This window comes from Pyxicephalus adspersus, chromosome 4 (genome assembly GCF_032062135.1).
Source record: "Pyxicephalus adspersus chromosome 4, UCB_Pads_2.0, whole genome shotgun sequence".
Classification (NCBI taxonomy): Eukaryota; Metazoa; Chordata; class Amphibia; order Anura; family Pyxicephalidae; genus Pyxicephalus; species Pyxicephalus adspersus.
Window position 1 is genome coordinate 53193053 of NC_092861.1, and position 21695 is coordinate 53214747.

Sequence of the window (21695 nt, forward strand, 5' to 3'; positions counted from 1 at the left end):
CTATAATAAATGTCATTTGCCACTTGGCTGCCCAATCAAACAGTACATCCAGGTCTGCTTGTAGATTATAGACATCCTGTACGGACTTAATTCTTTACATAGTGTGGTGTCATCTTAAAACACAAAAATGGTACTTTTAATCCCAAACTCTGTATCATTTATAAAGATGTTAAACAGTTAAGGTGCCAACACTGAACACCACTAATAACCTTAGACCAAAGATCAGACTTAGACTTAGATCAGAGTATGAATCATTCATTACAACTCATGCGATCTTTAAGCCAGTTCTCTGGCTTAAAACTTTTTGGCTTAACCGATTGACTTTTCTAAACCTGTCGACCCCAGCTTGCATAATTACCGTCTGTAGGGTACAGTGTCAAATGATTTAGCAAAGTCCAAGTACACTATATCAACTGCTATTCCACTGTCTCCCTGTTTACTTATGTCCTCATAAAAAAAGAGTAAATTTTTTTGACGTCTGTTTTTCTTGAAGAAATGCTGACTATCACTTATAATATTATTTTCTAGCAGAAACTCCTCTATGTGGTTCTTTATCAAACTCTCTAAGACCTTTCCAACTATGGATGTTAAACTAACCAGTCTGTAGTCACCTGGTAATGACTTTGCTCCCTTTTTGAAGATAGGAACCACATTGGCCTTACGCCAATCCATCGGTACCTTGCCAGTGACTAAACAGTCTCTAAAAATTAGAAATAATGGCTTTGAAATAACTGAGCTCAGCTCTTTGAGGACACATGGATGTAATCCATCAGGTCCTGGTGCTTTGTCAACCTTAATTTTTCCCAGCTGTTTCTCAATCATATCAATTCTGAGCCATTGTTACTCATTTAAGGCAGTAATCTAACTATTATGAATTAGGACTTGAGCTATGCTATTTTCCTTAGTGTACACAGAGCTAAAAAAAAGTGTTTAGTAAATCTGTCTTTATCCCCAGTTACTAACCCAGCGACATCCTTTAAGGGGCCTACATGCTCAGATCTGATCTTTTTGCTATTAATATATTTGAAAAATGTTTCAGGCTTTGCCTTACTTTCCTTTGCAATCTGTCTTTGAAGTTTTGCACATTTTATCTCCTTTTTACATCTTTTATATATTCTTTATAGGTTTCAAATGATGAAGGTGATCCTTTATTTTTATATTTTTGGAATGCCCTTTTCTTGTTCCTTTTTTAACATCAGCTGTGAGCCACATAGGTTTAAATTTTAGCCTCCTAAACTTATTACTAATTGGAATATATTTTTTCATTTGTAGAACAGACTTGAAACATTCCCATTTCTGTTCTGTGTTCTTTGAGGACAATATTGTGTCCCAGTCCAAGTCACAGGGAGCCGCCTTTAATAACGGAAAATTTTCTCTCTTAAAATAAATGTTTTTATCTTTCCTGTTTTTGCTTCCTGTTTACAGCTTACATTAAATTAAATCATAATATGGTCATTGCTACCCAGATTCTTTTTTATGTGCACATTTGTTATAAGCTCTGCATTGTTAGATTGATATCTGTGCAAGTAGTTGATTTTCTATTTCTTATTAACATTTGGGGGCCTATAGCAGACTCCAATAATTAACTGTGTGTTATTCAACCCCACAGTCAACTCCACCCATAATGCCTCAACCTCATCGCTTGTTCCCTCCTCCATTTCTTCTTTCACATTCACTTTTATATCACTTCTCACATACAGACAGACACCACCACCCTTTCGTTTCATTCTGTCTTAATGAAAGAGAGTATACCCAGAAATATTGACAGTCCAGTCATGCGAAGAACAAAGCCAGGATTCAGCAATACCAACTAAGTCATAATTCCCCTCACTCATTAAGGCTTCCAACTCCCCTATCTTGTTTGATAGACTTCTAGCATTGGTGAACAGGCTCTTTAAACCATTGCTGCTTTTACCATCGTTTGCCAAATCCTTTTGTGTTTTAGTACATTTAGTACTGCACAATCCAATGTTTGTTTGTAAACATAGCTGGCCCTTTCCTATAATTCGCCTTGCTTCTGTTGGGTCCAAGTTAACCCCATGTAGTCCATACTCTGACATGTCAGGATGTAATAATTCACTATCTATTTTCAGGCATGAAACGGTAGTCAGTCATCCTCATCTAGAATCATAGTGGCAGTTAGAATACGTTCAAACCATCACTGCATTTTTTTAGTGTACTCCTGAGTAGTTATAGGTACCAGGTCTTTTCTTTACCAGCTAAAAGTTTCAGCAATATCACCAAGTCTCTCAATCCCCTGAAGAAGCCCTGCGGGGCGAAACGCATTGAGTAGGATACAGGTCCATTGCTGTAAACAAATATTTTTGTGGCATGCTGTAACTACTCTATGCCCCTTAGAACATTGTACCCATGTTAGGCTAGGGCTAGCGTAGGAGATCTCTGTTTAGATTTCAGAATATATATTAAAGTTCAGTTTTTAGAAAAAAAAATTCTGCCCCACAAAAGACTGTCTTTTTCTCTCTTTCCCTTTTCCTGCACCTACAGATAAAGATTATATTTTTTAAAAATGACAAAAAAATTAGCATAGTGATTATTCCCAAAATCTAAATGCAAATTTGTCACATGTAAAATAAGTACACCCTTACATTTACCACCACTTAAAATCAATGATTTATGAAATCTAGATAAGGTGTCAGGAACTGGGACCTCCATAAGGAGTAAGCAGGTGGAACCCTTTTTTCAAACCTATGGGGCACACATTTGCATCTGCCTTATCTGTATACAAATTTCCCATACAAGCAGAGCATACAGAAAGAACTATGGTGTAGATACTTAAAGGAACATCTACCTCTCATGACTATCTTACCCCTTGGTGGTTTACACCAAATAGCTGCAGAACACTGTTAAGTGTTTGTCTATGACACGGCATGAAATGACTAAATTAGGAGCATTTGCTTTGCCATTTATCTGGTGATTGCTCTGCATTTGTTGTCCTCTAATAACAGCACCACTGCATTCTGCATATCCATCAGTCCCAGTGCTCCTGGCATAGCATCCTTCTCCTCCTTCAAACCCACCACACTCTCTTCCTTCTTTTCCTTCTCTACCCATTTCTCTTCCTTCTGTACACCTTTAGCTTGAGGAACATTTTTCTGAAATAGTTGCACTATTTGCCCACACAGTCTTTTGTAGAGTGGTGTACCCCTCCACATCTTCTCAGCCTCTCTAGAAGCTCTATTTGTAAAACAGAGACTCAGACATTGCCTTATTGGAATCTTCCAGGTTAATTAGTTTCAATGGCAGTAACTGATTCTCACCTGGGAATGTTTGAGGGAATCTCAGATTCCATGTTTCATCAATAAAGCCCTTGGAGGCTCGCTTTATACTGAGTCATGTTACTGACCTGTTGCCATTGAATCTAATTTAGTAGTAATGTGTTACACCAGGTGTTTTTTAGCCTTACATATCTTTTCCATCTTTTGTTGCTCATGCCCCCCTTTTTCTGAAAATGTATTACTGGTAAAAAAAATGAAAATGAACATAAATTTTGCTTAATATTTTCTAATGCAGTCTTTTAAAGAGTGGTATACCCCTCCCCATCTTCACTTCTCAGCCTCTCTGGGATGCTCCTACCGGTATTTATACTCAAAGATGTTAGTTGCAGTTTCAACATTGAATCTGTTGTACTGTTTTCAATCAATATAAAGTTTAAATGAATTACAATTGATCACATTTTGTTTCTACAAACATTTACACAACATTCTAATAGAGTATATGTATTATATCATAGGTTTAACAGTCAATACATAAAGATTGCTGTAAATAATAAACTGTCAATACAGAAAATCTGCTGCAGAAATGGGGTTCAGCCTATAGTATCAATAATTTTGTTAAGAAATGAAAAGCGTGCATATAGTATTTTACATTTGTTTAATTCAGTAGGAAAACATTTACATTCACCTTTATTTAAAACCTTTTTATCAAGTTTTCCTAATATGTATATAGCACTGTAATAGCTTATTGTAGGGGATCTCTTGTGAGTAAACAGAATATTAAAAATCAAGGCCATTGATCAGGTCTTCATAGTTATTCAAATTGTTTGTGCCTATACCATTTGTTGCATTTAGATCCTCTGGGGGAGCTAGATCATCCGCAGCTAATGGCAAGCCACCAATAACAAATGGTTTATCTGTATCAAATTTTGGAATTAATAACAAGGGCTGCCACACTCTACCCGGACATTTTGGTAGCACTGGAAAATCTAGAATTGTTTCATCAATTGTAGGTAGAGTCCTTGTATATTCTGGAATTGCTGTTGGAGAAGATTGCAGATCTGATGTGGGTGTTTCTTGATCATATAGAAATGTAGTTGAATTTGAAGAGGATGGAGATTCAGATATGAATGATGTAGGTGGTTGAATTTCAGGTTGCCTGGTAACTTTCTCTGTAACTATTGGAGGTTGGGTTACTTTATCTATCCCTGGTATTATGGGAAACTCAAACCCTGGCTGACTTGGTGGTGCTTCAGTTTTCTTCTCGTGGTCTTCCTCAGACTCTTCAGAAGAGTGATCTTGTTTATTTTTGTGATCTTTCTTCTTTTCATGATTTTTTTTCTTTTCATGATCTTTTTTCTTTTCATGATCTTTTTTCTTGTCTTGTTCTTTTTTGCCATTTTTATTATTTTTTTCATGTATGTCTTTATGTTGACTTTGTCCATGCCCTTTTCCTTTTGATTTCTCAGATGCTCGTCTGCCTCGTGTGGGTAATGCTGAACGGAGAGGGGAAAACCCCTTTACTGTTGCAATACGAGTTCTCTGCTAAAAAAAACAAACATTGCACAGTAAATGTAATTCTGCAGGTAAGTTATTATAAAACAAAGAGTATATAAAACTAAAAATGGTTAGATCAGATCCACCAATTAGGTTTATGTTGTAAACTCTATCCGGCCATTCTAAAAAAAACAATGTTTATTTTTACATACATTACATTAGATATTGACTTGGTCAGATTTAAACATAGAAAAGAAAAGGTTTACCGATAAAGGAACACATTTATAACCAGGCAGGATGTTAGCCGTTTCATTTACAACATCAATAGTGACATCACATGACTGGGCATTCTGCAACACATAAGAAAACAAATTGTCAAATGTATGTATATCAAATGTCCATAATTAACAACAAAAGCAGCATGTGTACAAATAAGGTGAAAAAATGGTAAAATGAGATCCCAAGAACAATTGTAGTTTTAATGAAAGTAAATAACTTTTTTTAAGTATTCTTGTTATGTATTGATAAAGCACCAGAATATTCCACAGCGCTTATACAGAAGTTGATGGCCTATAAGATGAAATCAAACAGTTGTATAGACAAAGCTGTTTGTTTTGTGGAGAGTGGAAGGGGGATGAAGAGCAGGAGGTCCCTCAGTGTCTTCCTCCTAGGAAACAGCAGTTGTTAGCTGTCAGTTGTTCAGGGATCTAGAAGGATCCAAAATTAGATTTTGAATTTACTTTAGGTCAGTGTACTGCAAGGATCACGTGCATGCATTTTGATTTATGATCCTACAACTTAATTAAATTGAAAAATAATATACATATTTATTGTGTTTTTCATTACTCGTGTTGCACCTCAAGATTGTTTAGAGATATTTATAGATATATGTGGATAGATATAAATGTACATATAATGTATGTGTATAGGTGCAGGAATGTTGTGTGTAAACATGAAACCTGTTTTTCTTTGTACTGGCCATCTGGATCACCTAGGGGATGTCTTATCAGTGGTTAACAAGAAACCTCAACCAAGGAACAATAAAAAAAACAGATAATAAAACATGCCAGTACACAAGCTCTAGTTCCCATAACAAACTGGTTACCAGTAGGACCCTAAAGGGGCAATTAATCCATCAAGCAGAACATGGATGCATAATCAAACAGATGGGTTGGGTTGATAACCCAGCTGGACCTCTAGTTGACCCTTAAATTTAGATTCCAGCAAGAGATTCTTATATCAAATTTAGTTGGGAGGTCCATCAAATTACATTAACCAATCCCAATCTAGTGGGGTGTGTGTCAACTGATGGTCATCGTACAGAACACACCCACTAACCAATCCTAGAGCCCCAAGGATACCTGAGAGAATTTAGCACGCTTTTGATCTTCTCTCTTGCTTGCTCTTTGTCTCCTGAGGGTCTCCCTAGGTAAGCTGGTATGGTCCTCTTCGGAAGGAAGTAGGCTCCCAAGGGGCCCATTAACCTCTTAGCAGGTAGCTATAAGATATTCCTGATTATATTCTTATGGGTGTCTATAGTATGACTGCATTACTGTGCTATTTTATAATTACTGTATTGTGTACTAAGGAGTTACTCGATTATTGCAGGGGTTACTACTAATACCTTTATGTCCATGTGATATATATGTAACATTGATTGAAGTTCCTATGTGTAGATATCTGACAATATTGCTGTGTACTTTGTTTTACCTTGTTTTCCTAATTAAACTGTTTGAGTGACTAGCTATTATTTGTGCATGAACCTTCTTTAACTGAATATCTATATATGCATCTATATGCATTGATAGGGGATATAATTTCCATATTTATGCAGATAAATATACATAAAATAACACTCGGTATAACTATTTACTAATTTTAAAAAAAATTGGTATTAAAAAAAGTACGTGAATATTTAGTAGTAAATGAGATAAGGAAGATCCTCTGCCTGTATTTATTCAGGATAACAATAAACAAAAACTATTTTCTCTTCTCCACAGCCTTACGGCTAACATTTACAAATGTTTTTTCTGTGCTGCAACAGGCAAACTGACACACAGCCAGTCCAACATACAGCCAACTGCTGCTTAGCCCAGGATATCTAGGCCCCACATAGCAACCATCCAGCACTCTGCCTAGCAACACAGGTGACCTCATTGTCAATGTGTTATTATATATATATATATATATATATATATATATATATCCAGGCAAGACAAACACAATTTATCATTTACATTTCCTGTGTAAACTTACTTTTTCTTGTTCATTAACACACTCATCTCCCAAGATAGAATGGTCAGGCTGTGAACAGTTAGTGGCTTGAACTATAAATGTTGCTTCATACTGTTTCCTCTCTTCTTCCTAAAGTTTAAAAAATGAAAGATACATCTGATAATGTTACATAAATCTCTTGAATAGGTAACAGAAATATAGCGGCAGTGCAGTACCGTTCTTTTAAACCCAAAAAATGGTAAAGATACATAAACAATAGAAAAGAAGGAAAAAAAAAAATAAAAGGGCGTAAGCATAATAAGTAGGTAGAAGGGGGAGGGGAAAGGAGTGGGGAAGACAAACAAGGGTAAGTGTGAAGCTCACAGATACAAGGCAACAGTGACATATTAAGGAGTGATGGAGTTCCCACACCTGTTCAAATTTCGCAACCCTGTTCTGAAGGAGAGCAGTAAGGTACTCCATCAGGCGTATATCCTGGATGCGAGAGTATAAATCCTCTAAAGAGGGGGGCAGTCTGGATTACCATTTGGTGGAAATTAAAGTGCCAGCAGATACCAGAATATGTGTGGTGAACTTACAGGTGGGTTTAGGGAGACCGGTAAGGGGCAATCTTAGAAGGTGGTGGAGCCGGTCAAGGGGAAATCGTTGTTGAGTCACCTCCCCAATTAGCTCATTGACCCTCCCCCAGTAGCTCTGAATAAGGGGACAAGACCAAAAAATATGTTCCAGAGTCCCATGTTGTGACCTGCAGCGCCAACAGGCCGGATCCACATCTGGAAACAATCAGTGCAACACAGCTGGCGTGATACCATTGTAACAAAATCTTGTAGAGATTTTCTTTATAAAGCGTATTTTATTTATTACATATTGAGCTTTTGTTTGCTGCTTTCCATAGCTTGCACCACGTATCCCTCCCCAGGGTATAGCCCAAAATATCCTCCCAAGTACACATGTATGCAAATTTACCAGACACCTCCCTGGCTGACTCATGAAGAAGGCGATAAATAGAGGAAATAAGGCCCTTGGAGTACGGACCTCCAATACAAATTCTCCTAAACGGGAGTTATTTCAGTAAATCTGGGCACAGATTGGAGTGATTGGACATAATGTCTAATCTGTAGATAGGCAAAAAAGGTGGTTCGAGCAGTCTTTTTTCCACTGGTTTCAGAGATGAAAAAGCCACTGGTCTTTCAATGGCTGCCACATATTTCTAGCTAAACTGTCAGGTATCAAAGGGGTTTGTATAATGGATGTAAGCACAGAGCCCCGAGAGGAGAGACCATATTTAGACTTGTATGTTCTCCATATATTCCTCATAAAAGCTATCGGGGACAACAAATCTCTCTAGGGTATTAACCAGGAGGAGCTCCAAAGCATCACAACAAAATTTTGTAGGAGGAATCTTTCACTGTAACACCTTGAATATTGGGATTGGATCTAAATCTCCTTGCAAGGGGTTCAATACTAGGAGCAAAAAGTAAAGGAGATATGAGACAGCCTTGTCGCGTCCCGTTCTTAATAGGGAATAGTTTAGAGGAGGCATGAGGCCGCAGGGCAACTGTAGAGGGAATGTATTGCTCTAACAAAAGGTCCGGAAAATTCAATTTTGGTAAGGGTAGAGAACATAAATGGCCAACTAAGCCGGTCAAACGCCTTTTTAGCGTCTAAGCTAAGTACTAGGGAAGGAGTTCTGCATTTGTTGAGGATAATAACATTAATCACTCTCCGAGTGTTATCGCTTGCATGGCGGTATGGTATGAAGCCCGTTTGGTCCCCATGTATAAGAAATGGTAAAAGTTTGGAAAGCCTATTTGCCAAAATCTTAGAGTAAATTTTAAGATCCGAGTTCAACAGCACTATAGGTCTATAATTAGCACAATCCATCGGATCTTTACCCGGTTTGGGAATCACAGTTATTTGGGAATATGACATAGTAGGTGGGATGGGTTTACCTTGGAGAAAGTCATTGAACAAATTCACCAGATAGGGGAGTAGATTTGGCAAAAAGGTTTTATAATAAAAATACAGTAAACCGTCTGGGCCAGGTGCTTTATGCGAAGGGAGGTGAGAGATGACCTTTGATATTTCCTCCTCAGTGATGGGTTTATTAAGGTTCTCCAAGTGCTCGGCTTGTAATGTGGGGAGCTAGTATTGTGTCTGGTGCTTTGTGTCTTTGCTAGCCTTGTGTCTGGTGCATTGTATGATATAACTGGGTATAATATTGCACAAACCGGTAGGCTATTTGGGACGGGTCATACCTTAGTATTCCCTGTTCATCCTTAATGGCCATGTGAGAGGAATTAATTTGTGCGTTCCTCAACTTGCATGCCAAGAGCGTATCTGCCTTGTTGCCTTTATAATAGTAAAGCCGTCCAGTTCGCTGCATCATCCAGCTGACCTTCTGAAGCTCCAACGTCCCCAGTATGGTGTGGAGGGAGGCCACCCTACGCAGGAGGCCCAAGGATGGATTGCTAGTTAGTTTTACCTCCGCAATCCACAGTGCCTGTTCCGTCAAGACACGCTGCAGATTGGAGTTCTTTTTAAGGCGAGAACTCAAGGCCACACAATGACCCCGGATAACTGCCTTATGGGCCTCCCAGAGGGTGGAGGTGTGCGTTACAGAGCCTTTATTTTGATCAAAGTAGTGTTGTAGATCTGTAGTAAGGGACATTTTCGTGTCCTCATTCTTGAGGAGAAAATCGTTCTATCTCCAATGGCCAATGAGTCTAGTTCTGCCAGGGGCGAAACGAACCTCCAAGGTGATTGGGGCGTGGTCTGACCAGGAAATGGGATGAATAGCAGCAGAAACACTGTTCCTCAACAGTGGCAAGGTAATAAATATATAATCAATGCGGGTATGTGTTTGATGTGGGGGAGAATAAAAAGTAAACTGTCTGCTTGTGGGGTGTTGAATTCTCCAGCTATCATAAAGCTGGTGACGTCTAACCAATTGTCTAAATAATTTAGCGTGTTGCAACACTATAGGAGGTGGAGAGGGTGTAGGCATAGACAGTCTATCTTGAGTCGGGGAGAAGATGGAATTAAAATTTCCCCCAACAATGAGATAAGTGTGTGTAAACTCCTCTAGGAGGGCCAATGTCTTAGCAAGAAACCTGGCCTGTCCTTGATTGGGTGCATATAAATTACACAAAGTTAAAGGGACACCTTACAGGTTGCCATGTAAAGTAAGAAATCTGCCCTCTGGGTCCACAATTGAGCGAGTGGGAGAAAATTGAAAATAATTTTTAATCAAAATAGCAACCCCTGTTCTTTTTTTAGATGGAGAGTTGGCTGCATGAGCACCCGGGTAAAATTTGGATGCGAAGTTAAAGGTCTCGAGCTATCAAAATGCGTCTCCTGCAGGAATATAATATCCGCCGAATGGCGTTTAAATTCCTGGAGAGCTAGCTTCCGCTTAGTATTGGAGTTTAAGCTTCGCACATGGGAGGAGAATTGGCCTTGAGCTCCAGGTACAGGTACATACAGGAGAACAGGAAAAAGGGGAAACACTTAAACAATAATAAAAAAAACACAATAACAAAAACACAAAACCAAGTTGAAGCAGTCGCGTGTTAGCGACCTGGGGGCGCTTGTCACCTGCCGGTCCCTGAGCCTTTAACAAGACACTTAGGGAACAATCATGTCTGGCAAGTACACAAACACTCCCAGAGGGGAGAAAGACCCAACAGTCTCTAGGACAACCACCAGAGCACCAGTGTATCATCAAAAAACAGCATGGTTGAAACCGGCTGTTTGAGCAGTGCAATGGCCCCGGAATGGGGTCCCCCAGCCCACCCAGATAAACTGGGCTCAGCGTAAGATCCCCCCAAGGGGCCGTAGGGCATGTAAAACATATCCATAACAGGGCAAGGATTTACAACAGAAAAAAAATAAACTCTCCATGAATGATGATATAAACAGGGAAACAGCAGTGACCGCCAGCTCATCCGCAGATATACAGATGAGCAGGAGGCAGAACAGTCCGACTAAAAGTAACATTCCCTGAGAAAGAGCACCAACTATAAAATATGATGTAATTCAAGTAAGAGTTCACAATAATAAACCTGAGCAGTAGGAGAATCAGTAAGCAATCACCAAAAAGTGCACAAACTTCAATCTCAATGGCATAAAACTAGACAAAACATTGGCAGGAAATATCCGTCCAAAGATAGAGGAAGCAGCACACACAGAGGTTAGCAGCAGTAGCATAATAAGCGGTTAAAAGGTTGTAGGAGCTGAGCCCAATCAATGCTGTCCGCTGTCCTGAGGGAGCTGAAAGAGCTAGAATGGAGCCCCATCAACTCCAAATTGCGCATGTTCCGTGCTGCAGCCATGATTTCATCCTTCAATTCTGCCTCTGCGAGGTGACAAAGAACATCTCAGGGCCACAGGGCCGAGGCAGGCTACCTCGAGGCCCTGTAGGCCAGAGGAATGCCAATCTCCTGTGAAGGAGGGCGCCCCAAGAGACGGTTGAAGAAAGCCTGCAACACCAGCTTCAAATCTGTAGATTGGGTAGCTTCTGGTAGGCCCCAGACCCTGATATTATTTCTGCGAGTTTTATTGTCCATATCCTCCAAGTGGCAATAAAAATCTCTAATTTTCAAGTGGAAAATAGTCACTGGATCTACGGGTGAGAACCTCGATATCCCCTCTGGCCTGCTGTAGATTTTCAAATATATCCTCCACTTTTCCAGCTAAAGAGTGAAAATCAGCACGCAGGACACCAATTTCAGATCTAAAAGTAGCTTGCACATCTGCAAAAAGTTGCTGAAAATCTGCTTTGGTGGGCAGCATTTGCAGATGTTGGTGCCATGGGGGGTTGCAGGAGTCGGTGCTATGTCCTGATCCTCGTTTGTGGTGTAAAGGGGGTCAATTGGTATGATAGTCTCAGTTGGGGGTTTCTCTGAGGAATAGCTACAGGCGTATGTTGAGGGGCCCAAAGAGGGAAAATCCTCTCTGCTCAGGCTAGGTGGACCAGGATTATGCAGCACTGGGGTCCCTGTGGGCATCCCCCCACCCCCCCACGGGAAAGGAAACTGCCCCAGGTCTAAATGCTGCTGGCAAAGTATCATCTAAAGGAGTATAGAGGCCCCCAGGTGAATATGAAATCCCTCTGCTAAGAGGCATGTCTGGGGAAGATGAATCCCCTGAAGAGGGAGAGTGACTCACCCTGGTATTCTCTTCAGCTGCTCGGTCCTCCGATTCAGCCCTCTGGGAAGCCAGTGCTGGGAGGAAATGTGCTGGGAGAGGAGCCCTCGATCCCCGTTGCAGCCGGCTCTTGGCGGGATATGACCATGTCTGCTTCACTCCACGTGGTCTGTGCTGAGGAGGAAGCCGGCGCCATCTTGGATTGCTGAGGAGCCGCCTTAGTGTCCCCGATAAAAGCCCTGATCAGGGGCTGAGATGCCGGTGGACGCTATGCTGGGGTGGGGGGAACTTCCCCCCGTTAGACATCTTCGCCCTGCCCATCGTTGAGGTGAGTATATGCCCGCTGCGTCGGAAAAACAGTCTGGTGTCTGTGGAGCTGGGATCTAACGCGGCCATCTCCGGAGACCGCCAAGTCACGCCCCCTAATCATATTTATACTGTGTAATGCTATTTTAAAATGACATTGAGAGCCTACTTACATTTGTGCAATGTGGTTACCACAATTGTGTTAATGTCTGTTATGTGAAGGAAAACCAATTTATTTGACTCCTCGGTGACATACCCCCTCAGTGACAAACCCCCTTCCCCAGTGACCCCTCAATAACAAATTTCTCAGTGAGGGGTAGACAACCCCCCAGTGACAATCTTGTTAGTGGCACAACCTCAATGACAGAACTGAAGTGACTTCTAATGACCACCAGCCCAGTGATGGATGACAATGACAGAATCTCAGTCACAGACCTCCAATGAAAGATCTTTAGTAACTGTCCCCTGGTTGCAGACCTCCAAGACACCCGGTGACAGACTACTGACAGACAGACAAATATCAGTGACTACAACAGGCTGTTTGGCAGTAGCACACTTACAATTTTTCTGGTAGCTTTTGTAACATTGACAACAATATACATTTCTGTGCTGTTCTTTATATTATATTCTTTAGTGAACTTCTTAATTAAATCTTGTATCTCTGGGTCATCTTTGTCAACAGGAACAGGGCAATCAAGGCAAAAACCTAATAAAACAAATAAAAGATTTATTTTGGTTTGTTTTACCACAAAACACCATTTTCTTTGTGTGTTTTTATGCACATGCCATGCTTTATAACACCCATTCCTAACCGGGGTTTTCCTATGGAAGTTGCTAGGGGTTCCTTGAGTTTTGGCTGATTCACCTCCCATAAGATTAGTACCTGCACTATTTCTGGGACCAACACCACTTGGCAGAGCCAGCTGCATGGTACCATGGACCTTTTAGCTGTCTGTGAAGGTGGCATTCTAACCATAAATGTATAGAGGGGATTCACCCCACTGGCAAGTAATGAAAATTTTGATTTTCCCATTGATTGGTTACACTATTGGTTCTCTAATACCTAAATATCATCTCTTACAGTGAGATGTGGAGGATATAAAGTGTCATAATTGATTAGCCCTAGGTCTCCCCATGTCCTAGGGGTTTTTTTTCTTTTTGGCACACAAATGTCAAAAACACCAAATGGAATATAAACACAATAAATTTAAAGAAAAAAAGAAGCACATAGAAGACTTTGTACTAGTTATGTGTAAGAATATTACTTTAAAAAAGTATTCTGCTCTGTTACATCTTGGAGACAAATTTATAATATGGTATTGGTAACTTTCACTAAATATTTACTGGTGGCAAATCAATTACTGTCTTTTAAAAAAACATGCAATATAAAAATATATATGCAGAGTGTTTGGTAAATGAAAGAATTGCTTTTTTTTAAATATATCCCTTTGATGTTCGGTGTGAGTAATACACCTATATCCCAATACACAATCCTTTTTTATGACATATAAAAATCTCCTACTTTAAAAGGCTTGCAAAGGTGTTGTCATCAGCAACTAATCAGAAGCTTTTTACTTTCAGATTTGTCAAATGATTTCTATTTATATTTACTATATGAGTGTTAATAATAATTCATGTAAATTGAATACAATATGTCATACAAGATCGGCAAATCACTGTTTGTAATATTAAATAACTTTGTACCTGTGCTCAAGGAACATTGTGATTGTACATTTTTTACTTCTTCATTAGGATTTAGAAGGACCTTGCTGCTACATTGTCCTCTTACCTACAGAAACAAATTTGTCAATTAAACAAACACTAGTATTGCAGAATGCAATAAACATTTCCAGACATTATAATGAGCCCTATAAGGACCTGTCATCAGAACATTTTTCATGAGCCAGCTCCAGGCAACTCCAGACAAATACAATTCACCCTTCATTTTTTGATAGGTATAAGTTGCACTTTTTACAAGGAATTACAGAGAACAATAGTTAAATCACATTTTTCTTTAAAGCAAAATACTTTTTCAAGTAAGTATACTTAACAATATTATTTTAACTCACCCCAGTGATATCAGTTTTGCATTCTTCCATGTTCACATTAGTATATGCCATTTTAGAACAATTTGTCTGTATGATGTTAAATCCCAGTGTATAGACCCATCCGCTGACAACCTAAATCAGAATAAACATGGTTAAGTGAACATGTCTTGTCCTTGAAAGGAAATATAGCTAGCTATACATTTCTACACGGCAAACAAAAAAGCTAACAAATTCCTATAATTTTCTCTTATGTCACTACAAATTAAATATTACCTTGGTAAACGTTTAAATATCATTACAAGGCAAAAGCATGTAAGCAATGTAGGCATTATTATGTTTCCAATGAGTAACATGTTTACAATTTAAAGACATTGCATAAAACATAGGCACTATTATTCACATTAATATGCAATATGATAAATTCAAGCATAAAAAAATCAAAGCATATAGTCCAAAAAAAAAAAAAGCAACTGTGCCTTTATGCAATGGCCAGGACACTCTCTAATCCCCTCACCACACCTCAGTGGGTAACACTTTCAATTTAAAAAGCCTATATTGCCAAATTAAAGCAGAACTACCGTCTCTTCTGCAAAAATGAACCTGCCTAATAATATATATATATATATATATATATATATATATATATATTTTTTTTTTTTTTTTTTTTATTTACCTTTAGTTCCACTTTAAAAACATGCAGGTAAAAAAACCCTATTAAGGGGTCAGCTATCAATGTTAAGGGGGACTCAAGACTTTTTTTTTAAGCTTTAGGCATTAAAAACACCTAAATTGCCTATAAAATCCTGCAGGAAAGAGGAAATTTTAATCTGACAGTGAAAACAATGTAAACAAACAACACTGAAAAAAAGAATCAAAACACTGCCAAATTGGTGAACAAAAATGTATATGTAGATTTTCTTCTTTCACTTAAATGATTCAGGCTATCCCAGTGGTGTACTCTGGGTTTATCTAATACCTGTAATACAAGAAGATACTTCTGTGCTGAAGGAATACAGTGTAATGAATAAAGCACAAACATTTGTTTTAAATAATTGCTTACCTTAAGCTCTGCACTTGTAACATTTTCAATCGCAAAGTAAAATGGGTTATTTGCAATCTTGTTAACATTTGCAATTGCAGATTGTAGAAATGGTATCAGCTCTTCACTGGTTGGGTCTATAGTCTGTAAACACCCCAGGCAAGGAGCAACGACAGCTTTTACAGTAGGTTCTACAACTAACAATAAGTGTATAACAGAAACTTACTTAAAAAGTACACTTACATAAAGTTACTTACATAAAAGTAAAGTATTTTTTACTAAGTCATGAAATTACACCTTTAAAAAGTGAAAATGTTCAAGTCACACAGCAAGAACTTTGACAGAGTTAGAACTACATAAAGTATCACAAAAAACTTTAAATACCTCCCATTATATCCAATACCTATTACCTTGTTGTTAATTACCTGTGTTTATTATGTCACTGTAAATATAAAAAGATGTGTCTAGAGACACGATTGCTTGCCACTATTTTTTTTTAAGCTAAAAAATGTGTGCATATGCAATTATTATTAATATTATTATTATAATAATATTAATAAACAGGATTTATATAAGCTCAATATATTATGCAGCTGTACATTAAATAGGGGGTTGCAAATTACAGATAAATACAGACAGTGACATAGGAGGAGGAGAGGACCCTGCCCTGAAGAGCTTACAATCTAGGAGGTGGGGGAATTAACACACAATAGGAAGGGATATGTAGTGGTGGGAAGTTGTGACGGTTTCAAAAGACAGAAGAAGATGGGTAGGCAAGTTTGAAAAAATGGGTTTTGAGTGCTCTTTTAAATGAGCAGAAAGTAGAAGCAAGCCAAACAGAACTAGGAAGACCATTCCAGAGAGTTGGGGCAGCTCTAGAGAAGTCTTGTAGCCGTGCATGTGATGAGGTTATGAGTGAGGAAGTCATTAGAAAGTCATTAGAGGAGTGAAGAGAGCGGCTGGGGGAGTATATTTTTACCAGGTCAGAAAAGTAAGTGGGACAATAACTGTGGAGGGACTTGAAGGCAAGGCACAGGAGCTTGAATTACATATATATGGCTGTAATGAAATGCGAATACTTTAAAAATCCTTATTGGGGAAGAGGATTTATCATTGACTATTATGTTTGGGCTATTAATTTTCTTTAATTAATATATATAGCATATTATTGTATGTAGTAATGTTTATATGTTTATTGTTTATTCTTAAGTGTGCTGACTTACCTTGAGGAATAATAGAGCAGTTTTTGGATAAAATCTTCTTTGTGTTTTGTGTTGTATTGACCAGAATGTGTGCTGAGCATTCCCCTCTTTCCTGAAAATACAAAATAGTCAGGTTACAAAATCTGTAAAACTAAAAAATATTTATATTGCAAAGCATGGTAGAACTGTTAAGCCATATTGACCACCCTTTACAAGTTACTCCAATGACTGTGCATTCCTCACTAAAGCTGCATACACACGTGCAATTATTGTCGTTGGAAAGGATCTTTCATGATCCTTTCCAAAGACTAAGGACTGCACAATGCATGAACATAGCTTTAGTGTCCCTTTCCCCATTCCAGACTACTTTTCGCTGATTTCTGAACTTGTACTGGCAAGTAGGCTTTTATTGCAGAACAAAACTCTGTATGTCCTTTCTGCAATAGAAACATATTAGCCAGCCATGTTTCATTAAAGGACTGTAGTTTCCCTTAGCCCTGCAATGGAGTAAAATTGGTGTCCTACCAACAGGGGCTATATTTAGGGTTTTCGACATACACCGAGCATATATCCCATAATGCTAGATTTTGCTACATGAATATTGGTACTTGTTTAAGATCATCTAGCATCTATAGAATGGTTTAGTAATGTAATTTGGTTATCTGGCATGCCTTATAGATGACTAAATAACTGGAACCATCATGTGGAGGACTCATTAGGGCTCCCCACCCTCATCCTCCCATCTTCAAAAGACAGGGCAGTGCTGTCTTTACATTACATCTTTACGCTCATTCATTCTGCTGTCAATGAGAAGATTCACTAACAATCACTTCTGTACTTGACTAGATTGACGGTATGTCTTGGTTGGCGCCATCTGCACCTTAACTGTGTTAACAAAACACATTAAAATTTAATTTTACATGCCCTTTTAGATTTACCAACAACTCGTTGTGCAAGTATGTACCTGTATGGATACTAATTTAATATTTTGTTTAGGTAGAGCCTTATATTACACTGTTTTTTATAAATCTAAACTGATTGTTTTCATTTTAAATTTTACAAATATTTATATTTTGTATACTTAAACCAGCAGGTGCAGCTTTAGCCTTCATTTCACATGTTTTTCAAAATTACTTTACAGAGAACAGTTAGCCAAGTTCTAACTTACACACTAAACCAATAAAAATAAACAATACAGTGATTGGATAACATCTCCGCCACATATTTTAATTTACATGAAATAGCAGGCTGTACTGATGTGCTCCTATTTTAGGCTAACCAGTAGTGCTCTAGGAATCCTTTGTCATATATCACATGTTTAATTGCAAAACTAAAATTGTAAAAATATGTGGGATGCTGTGGTTATCTAAGAGACAGTGTAGACTCTAGAGTACTGTGACTGGGTTCAGTGCAGAGAGTTCTGCTGGTCTTTTAAACTGGGCAATCCCTGGTAAGTTTGCAGACAGTTTTGCAGAGAGCAGGATCTGAGCGCCACAAGAACTCTAAGTTTTTTGCAGAGTTACCTACTGGTACCCTGAAATGCTGTGGGATCCTAAAGGGGATTTTGGGATAATAAACCTTCCCCTGTCTACTTCATGTTCTTCAATAAGTGATGGACCTGAATTTCTGCAAGATTCACATAACTGTGTCTGCCTAGGCTCAAAGTCTGTTGCAAACTCAAGGTCCTTGTAAAGACCTTGAGGGAATTCAAAGAGAGAATTAAAAAAATGTGCTTTATCATCTATCTGTTATCATTATCATCTATCATGCAGATGTTCATAGGTTTACACAGGTGCTACAGAAAAAAACATTAATTGTCGGGGGAAGGGTCACATATAAATTAAATTACAACAGATACAAAATATCAATTTAAAAACAATAACAAATTATAATAATCAAAAATCAAATCAAACCACTTTTTTTTAATGAATACACAAGCTAGTATATCCAGTGGACTTACTGCATCTTCTGGTTTGAAGTCACACTGTTTCCAAGATGTATCATCCAACAGAGGGCACACACTTTCTCGTATTTCAAACGTCACAAACTGATGTGTAAGGTTGTTGTCATCTTGCTGTTTGTAGGTAAAAAAAACAGTATAGTGGTAAAGATTTTGGTCTGTTTTTTCACATTTAGTCACACATTATAATATTATTTTATAATTTACCATAATAAATAAACTAATATAAATGCATAGTGCTCAAGAACAACCTCTTACTCCAAACATTACTTAGCCTACTCTACTCTAGCCAAACCCATATAGATAAAATCCTTAATAGTCTAAATACTTACCTATATCCGATCTTGTATACTGAGTCCTTCTTCTTATGAACTTCAAAATGGAAGGGTCCTAGGGTTCTTTAGCTGGCCATGGGCACTTCACTTCCAGATGACCTAGATACCTCCCAATGGGTCCTTACATGATTCTGAACACTCCAGCAGCAGAGTGATGATATGACAACTAGGTTTTTATTTTGTCTGAATATCTCTTTATACTTTAATGCACCCTATGATTTATTTTTGTGTTATGATGACAGTTATAAAGGATGCAAATATCCAGACTGATGTCTTAATAAATAATACAGGTGGTTCAATTTTTTGTTGTTATGAATATCTTAAGGGCAAACTGTGATGAAATAATGAATATTTGAAATAATGAACATATCATTGCAGGCACCCTGGGATAAGAAATGTGATGTAACCAAAACTACATAACAATTACATCACTTATTTATAAACAACAGACTTCTGCAAAAAACAACACTTTGCAAACAAAGCTAAACTTTCCAAAAGGCCCATTGTTCACTATATAAAACCCTGTCCTAGCAGGATTCCACCCCAAACACCTGATAAGAACAGCTGTACTCACATGTTGCTTTTTGCTTAGTATTGAATTTAGTAAAGCAAAGTCTCTATTATCTAACCAAAGGATGGACTGCATTTGGTGACAGTCTCCATGCCCTAACTGACATATCCTACAGTCCTGGTTAATAAGTCCCTGAACTAAACTCAAAAAGCAAAAATTTAAATGAGAATTTAGCCTTGTTGGTAATAAGGTGTTTATAGTTTTATTTGGTCACTTTTGAGATTTATGGATAAGGTTTGAAACACTCTCAGGGGTTTTACAGACACTGTTGTGCATTAAGATAACAGTCACGCAATAAATTCATTCACGCAATTTTATTAATCCAATACAATTTTCGTAAGGATCAACTAGTCTGTGGATCTATCTGACACTCACTGGCTGGCAGTTCCTAAGGGCAGCAGACATATTAGAAAACCATTTCCAGTCTACGTTGTTTCCACCTGTAATAAAAGGCAAATGTCTTTGTCTTCACCTTCCCCATCATAAAGTTGAACTTTCCATCACACCAAATGTTCATGTTAATGCAGCAACTAGCCAACAGTGCTGCTTCAGATTTCACATGAAAATTTTCCCATCCTCCTAATTCTATGAACACCTTTTCTCATCTAATCTATATGCAAAAAATATTCCTAATAATTGGAAATGAACCTACCTTTATCTTGGCCTCAGTGATTCTATACAGAATAAACTGATTTCCATCAAGTTTTTCTTCATTGTAAGATTTGAGTGCGTCATCTACTGCATCAAAAATACTTCCATCATCACAGTCCACATCAATAGCTGGAAGTGGAACAGCAATACTTAAGGAGCAATAGGAAAAGAGGAGCAGAATTGCAAGGAGCCCCATTGCTGGCAGTGATTCTTCAAAGGACTGCTCAGAATAATGTGATCGTTTGAACTCGAGACAAAAGCAAACTGGAATAAAAAAGCAAACAGAACACTGCTTGAACTTAGAATGGTCAATAAACTCTGGTGAAATGTATTACTCAATCCAAGAATGCAAACTTCAGTATAGGTGTATATTTGTGCAAGTGGGCAGTACATGTCATGAAGGTTGTCCACTTTTACTACTATTAGAAGAATTACATGACTACCTAAATTTCAGAAGAATATTTTAAAAATATGTTGCAATTGGCATTGTAATATGGAATTTTTTCTCTGTTCAAAGTCCTTGCAAACACAGAAAAAAAGCCAAAAAAGCACTTATTTTTCTGTTTTGAGATAAATACATGAATGATCTTGCAGCCTCATATAACAAGAAATTGTGTCAGCCCAGTCATCCTTATATATGAAGTTCTGGTTCAGAGCCACTTTGCAATTTCATGAGTTGGCAAATAGGGGTGAGTGAGCGAGAATTGTAATTTTGATCTTGCAGCGAATCGGGCCTTTCTCTCTTACCGAACATGTAATCGAAAATGGCCTTGTGATTCACCATGAGGTCATGTTCTCGCCAAACAAGCGGTAACGGAAATTTTGACGGGAATTGCAGCTGGGAGCAAATCATTTGCTCCTAGAATGAACAGCAAGGCCCAGCAGCCAATCAGGAGAGATCTGAGCACAGGCATATATATATATACAGGGAAGGAGGGAGGGGTTAGTCACTCCATCTTGTGTTCTGTGTAAAGGATAGACGCCGGGAGAGACGTGTAGTGTGACAGGGACAGTGTAGGAGCCTTCTTAGTTAATTGTTAGCTGCATGGTTCTGTGTTTTAGAGGGCATATAGTAAGTAGGACTGTTTAGTATAGGATATTGTGTATGTAGAATAGGTTAGGCAGACATCTTTACTTTTACATGATCTACTAGCTGGTCAGTTTTGTTAAATTGTCAGCAGTCAGCACATTTAGTGTAGGCTATATTGTGTGTATAATACTTTTAGGTACTGTTCACTGACTGCACATGCACTGAAGGTACAAGTGTGGTTGCTGCTACTTGTAGTACCATGCATAGCTAGTCAGTTTTGTTAAATTGTCAGCAGTCAGCACATTTAGTGTAATCTATATTGTGTATTAGTGAAGACACTGTTAGTCATCTTTTTTACACTGTACATTCACTAAAGCTAAATAAAGTCAAATGCAGTTCCTATTTACCAAAGAAGACCGTTTGGTACAGTTAAATTCCTG

At 38.2% G+C, this 21695-nt stretch overlaps 1 protein-coding gene across 2 annotated transcripts; it reads right to left on the reverse strand.

Moving 5' to 3' along the window:
* Positions 1-3874: 3874 nt before the first annotated feature.
* LOC140328514 (T-kininogen 2-like) lies at positions 3875-20491 on the reverse strand. 2 transcript variants are annotated; one of them, XM_072408175.1, is made up of 10 exons: positions 20227-20491; positions 18669-18782; positions 16730-16820; positions 15528-15703; positions 14489-14599; positions 14124-14208; positions 12980-13125; positions 6987-7094; positions 4997-5080; positions 3875-4775 (listed from the first exon to the last, which is right to left on the reverse strand). In XM_072408175.1, the coding sequence occupies exons 1-10, from the start codon at positions 20419-20421 to the stop codon at positions 4014-4016; spliced, it is 1872 nt and encodes a 623-aa protein (XP_072264276.1). In that variant the 5' UTR covers positions 20422-20491; the 3' UTR covers positions 3875-4013. The 2 variants fall into 2 exon arrangements, with proteins under 2 accessions (XP_072264276.1, XP_072264275.1); XM_072408174.1 differs by having other exon boundaries at positions 3875-4778; positions 20227-20490.
* Positions 20492-21695: the final 1204 nt, after the last annotated feature.

Bases quoted from the DNA above. Each gene is read 5' to 3' on its own strand.
- LOC140328514 (XM_072408174.1), bottom strand. From the start codon at position 20,421: ATGGGGCTCCTTGCAATTCTGCTCCTCTTTTCCTATTGCTCCTTAAGT. The intron at 16,821-18,668 runs GTAAGTCCACTG...TTGTATTTTCAG, and splicing joins ACTTCAAACCAGAAGATGCA to GAAAGAGGGGAATGCTCAGC. The intron at 14,600-15,527 runs GTAAGCAATTAT...ATTCTGATTTAG, and splicing joins TTACAAGTGCAGAGCTTAAG to GTTGTCAGCGGATGGGTCTA.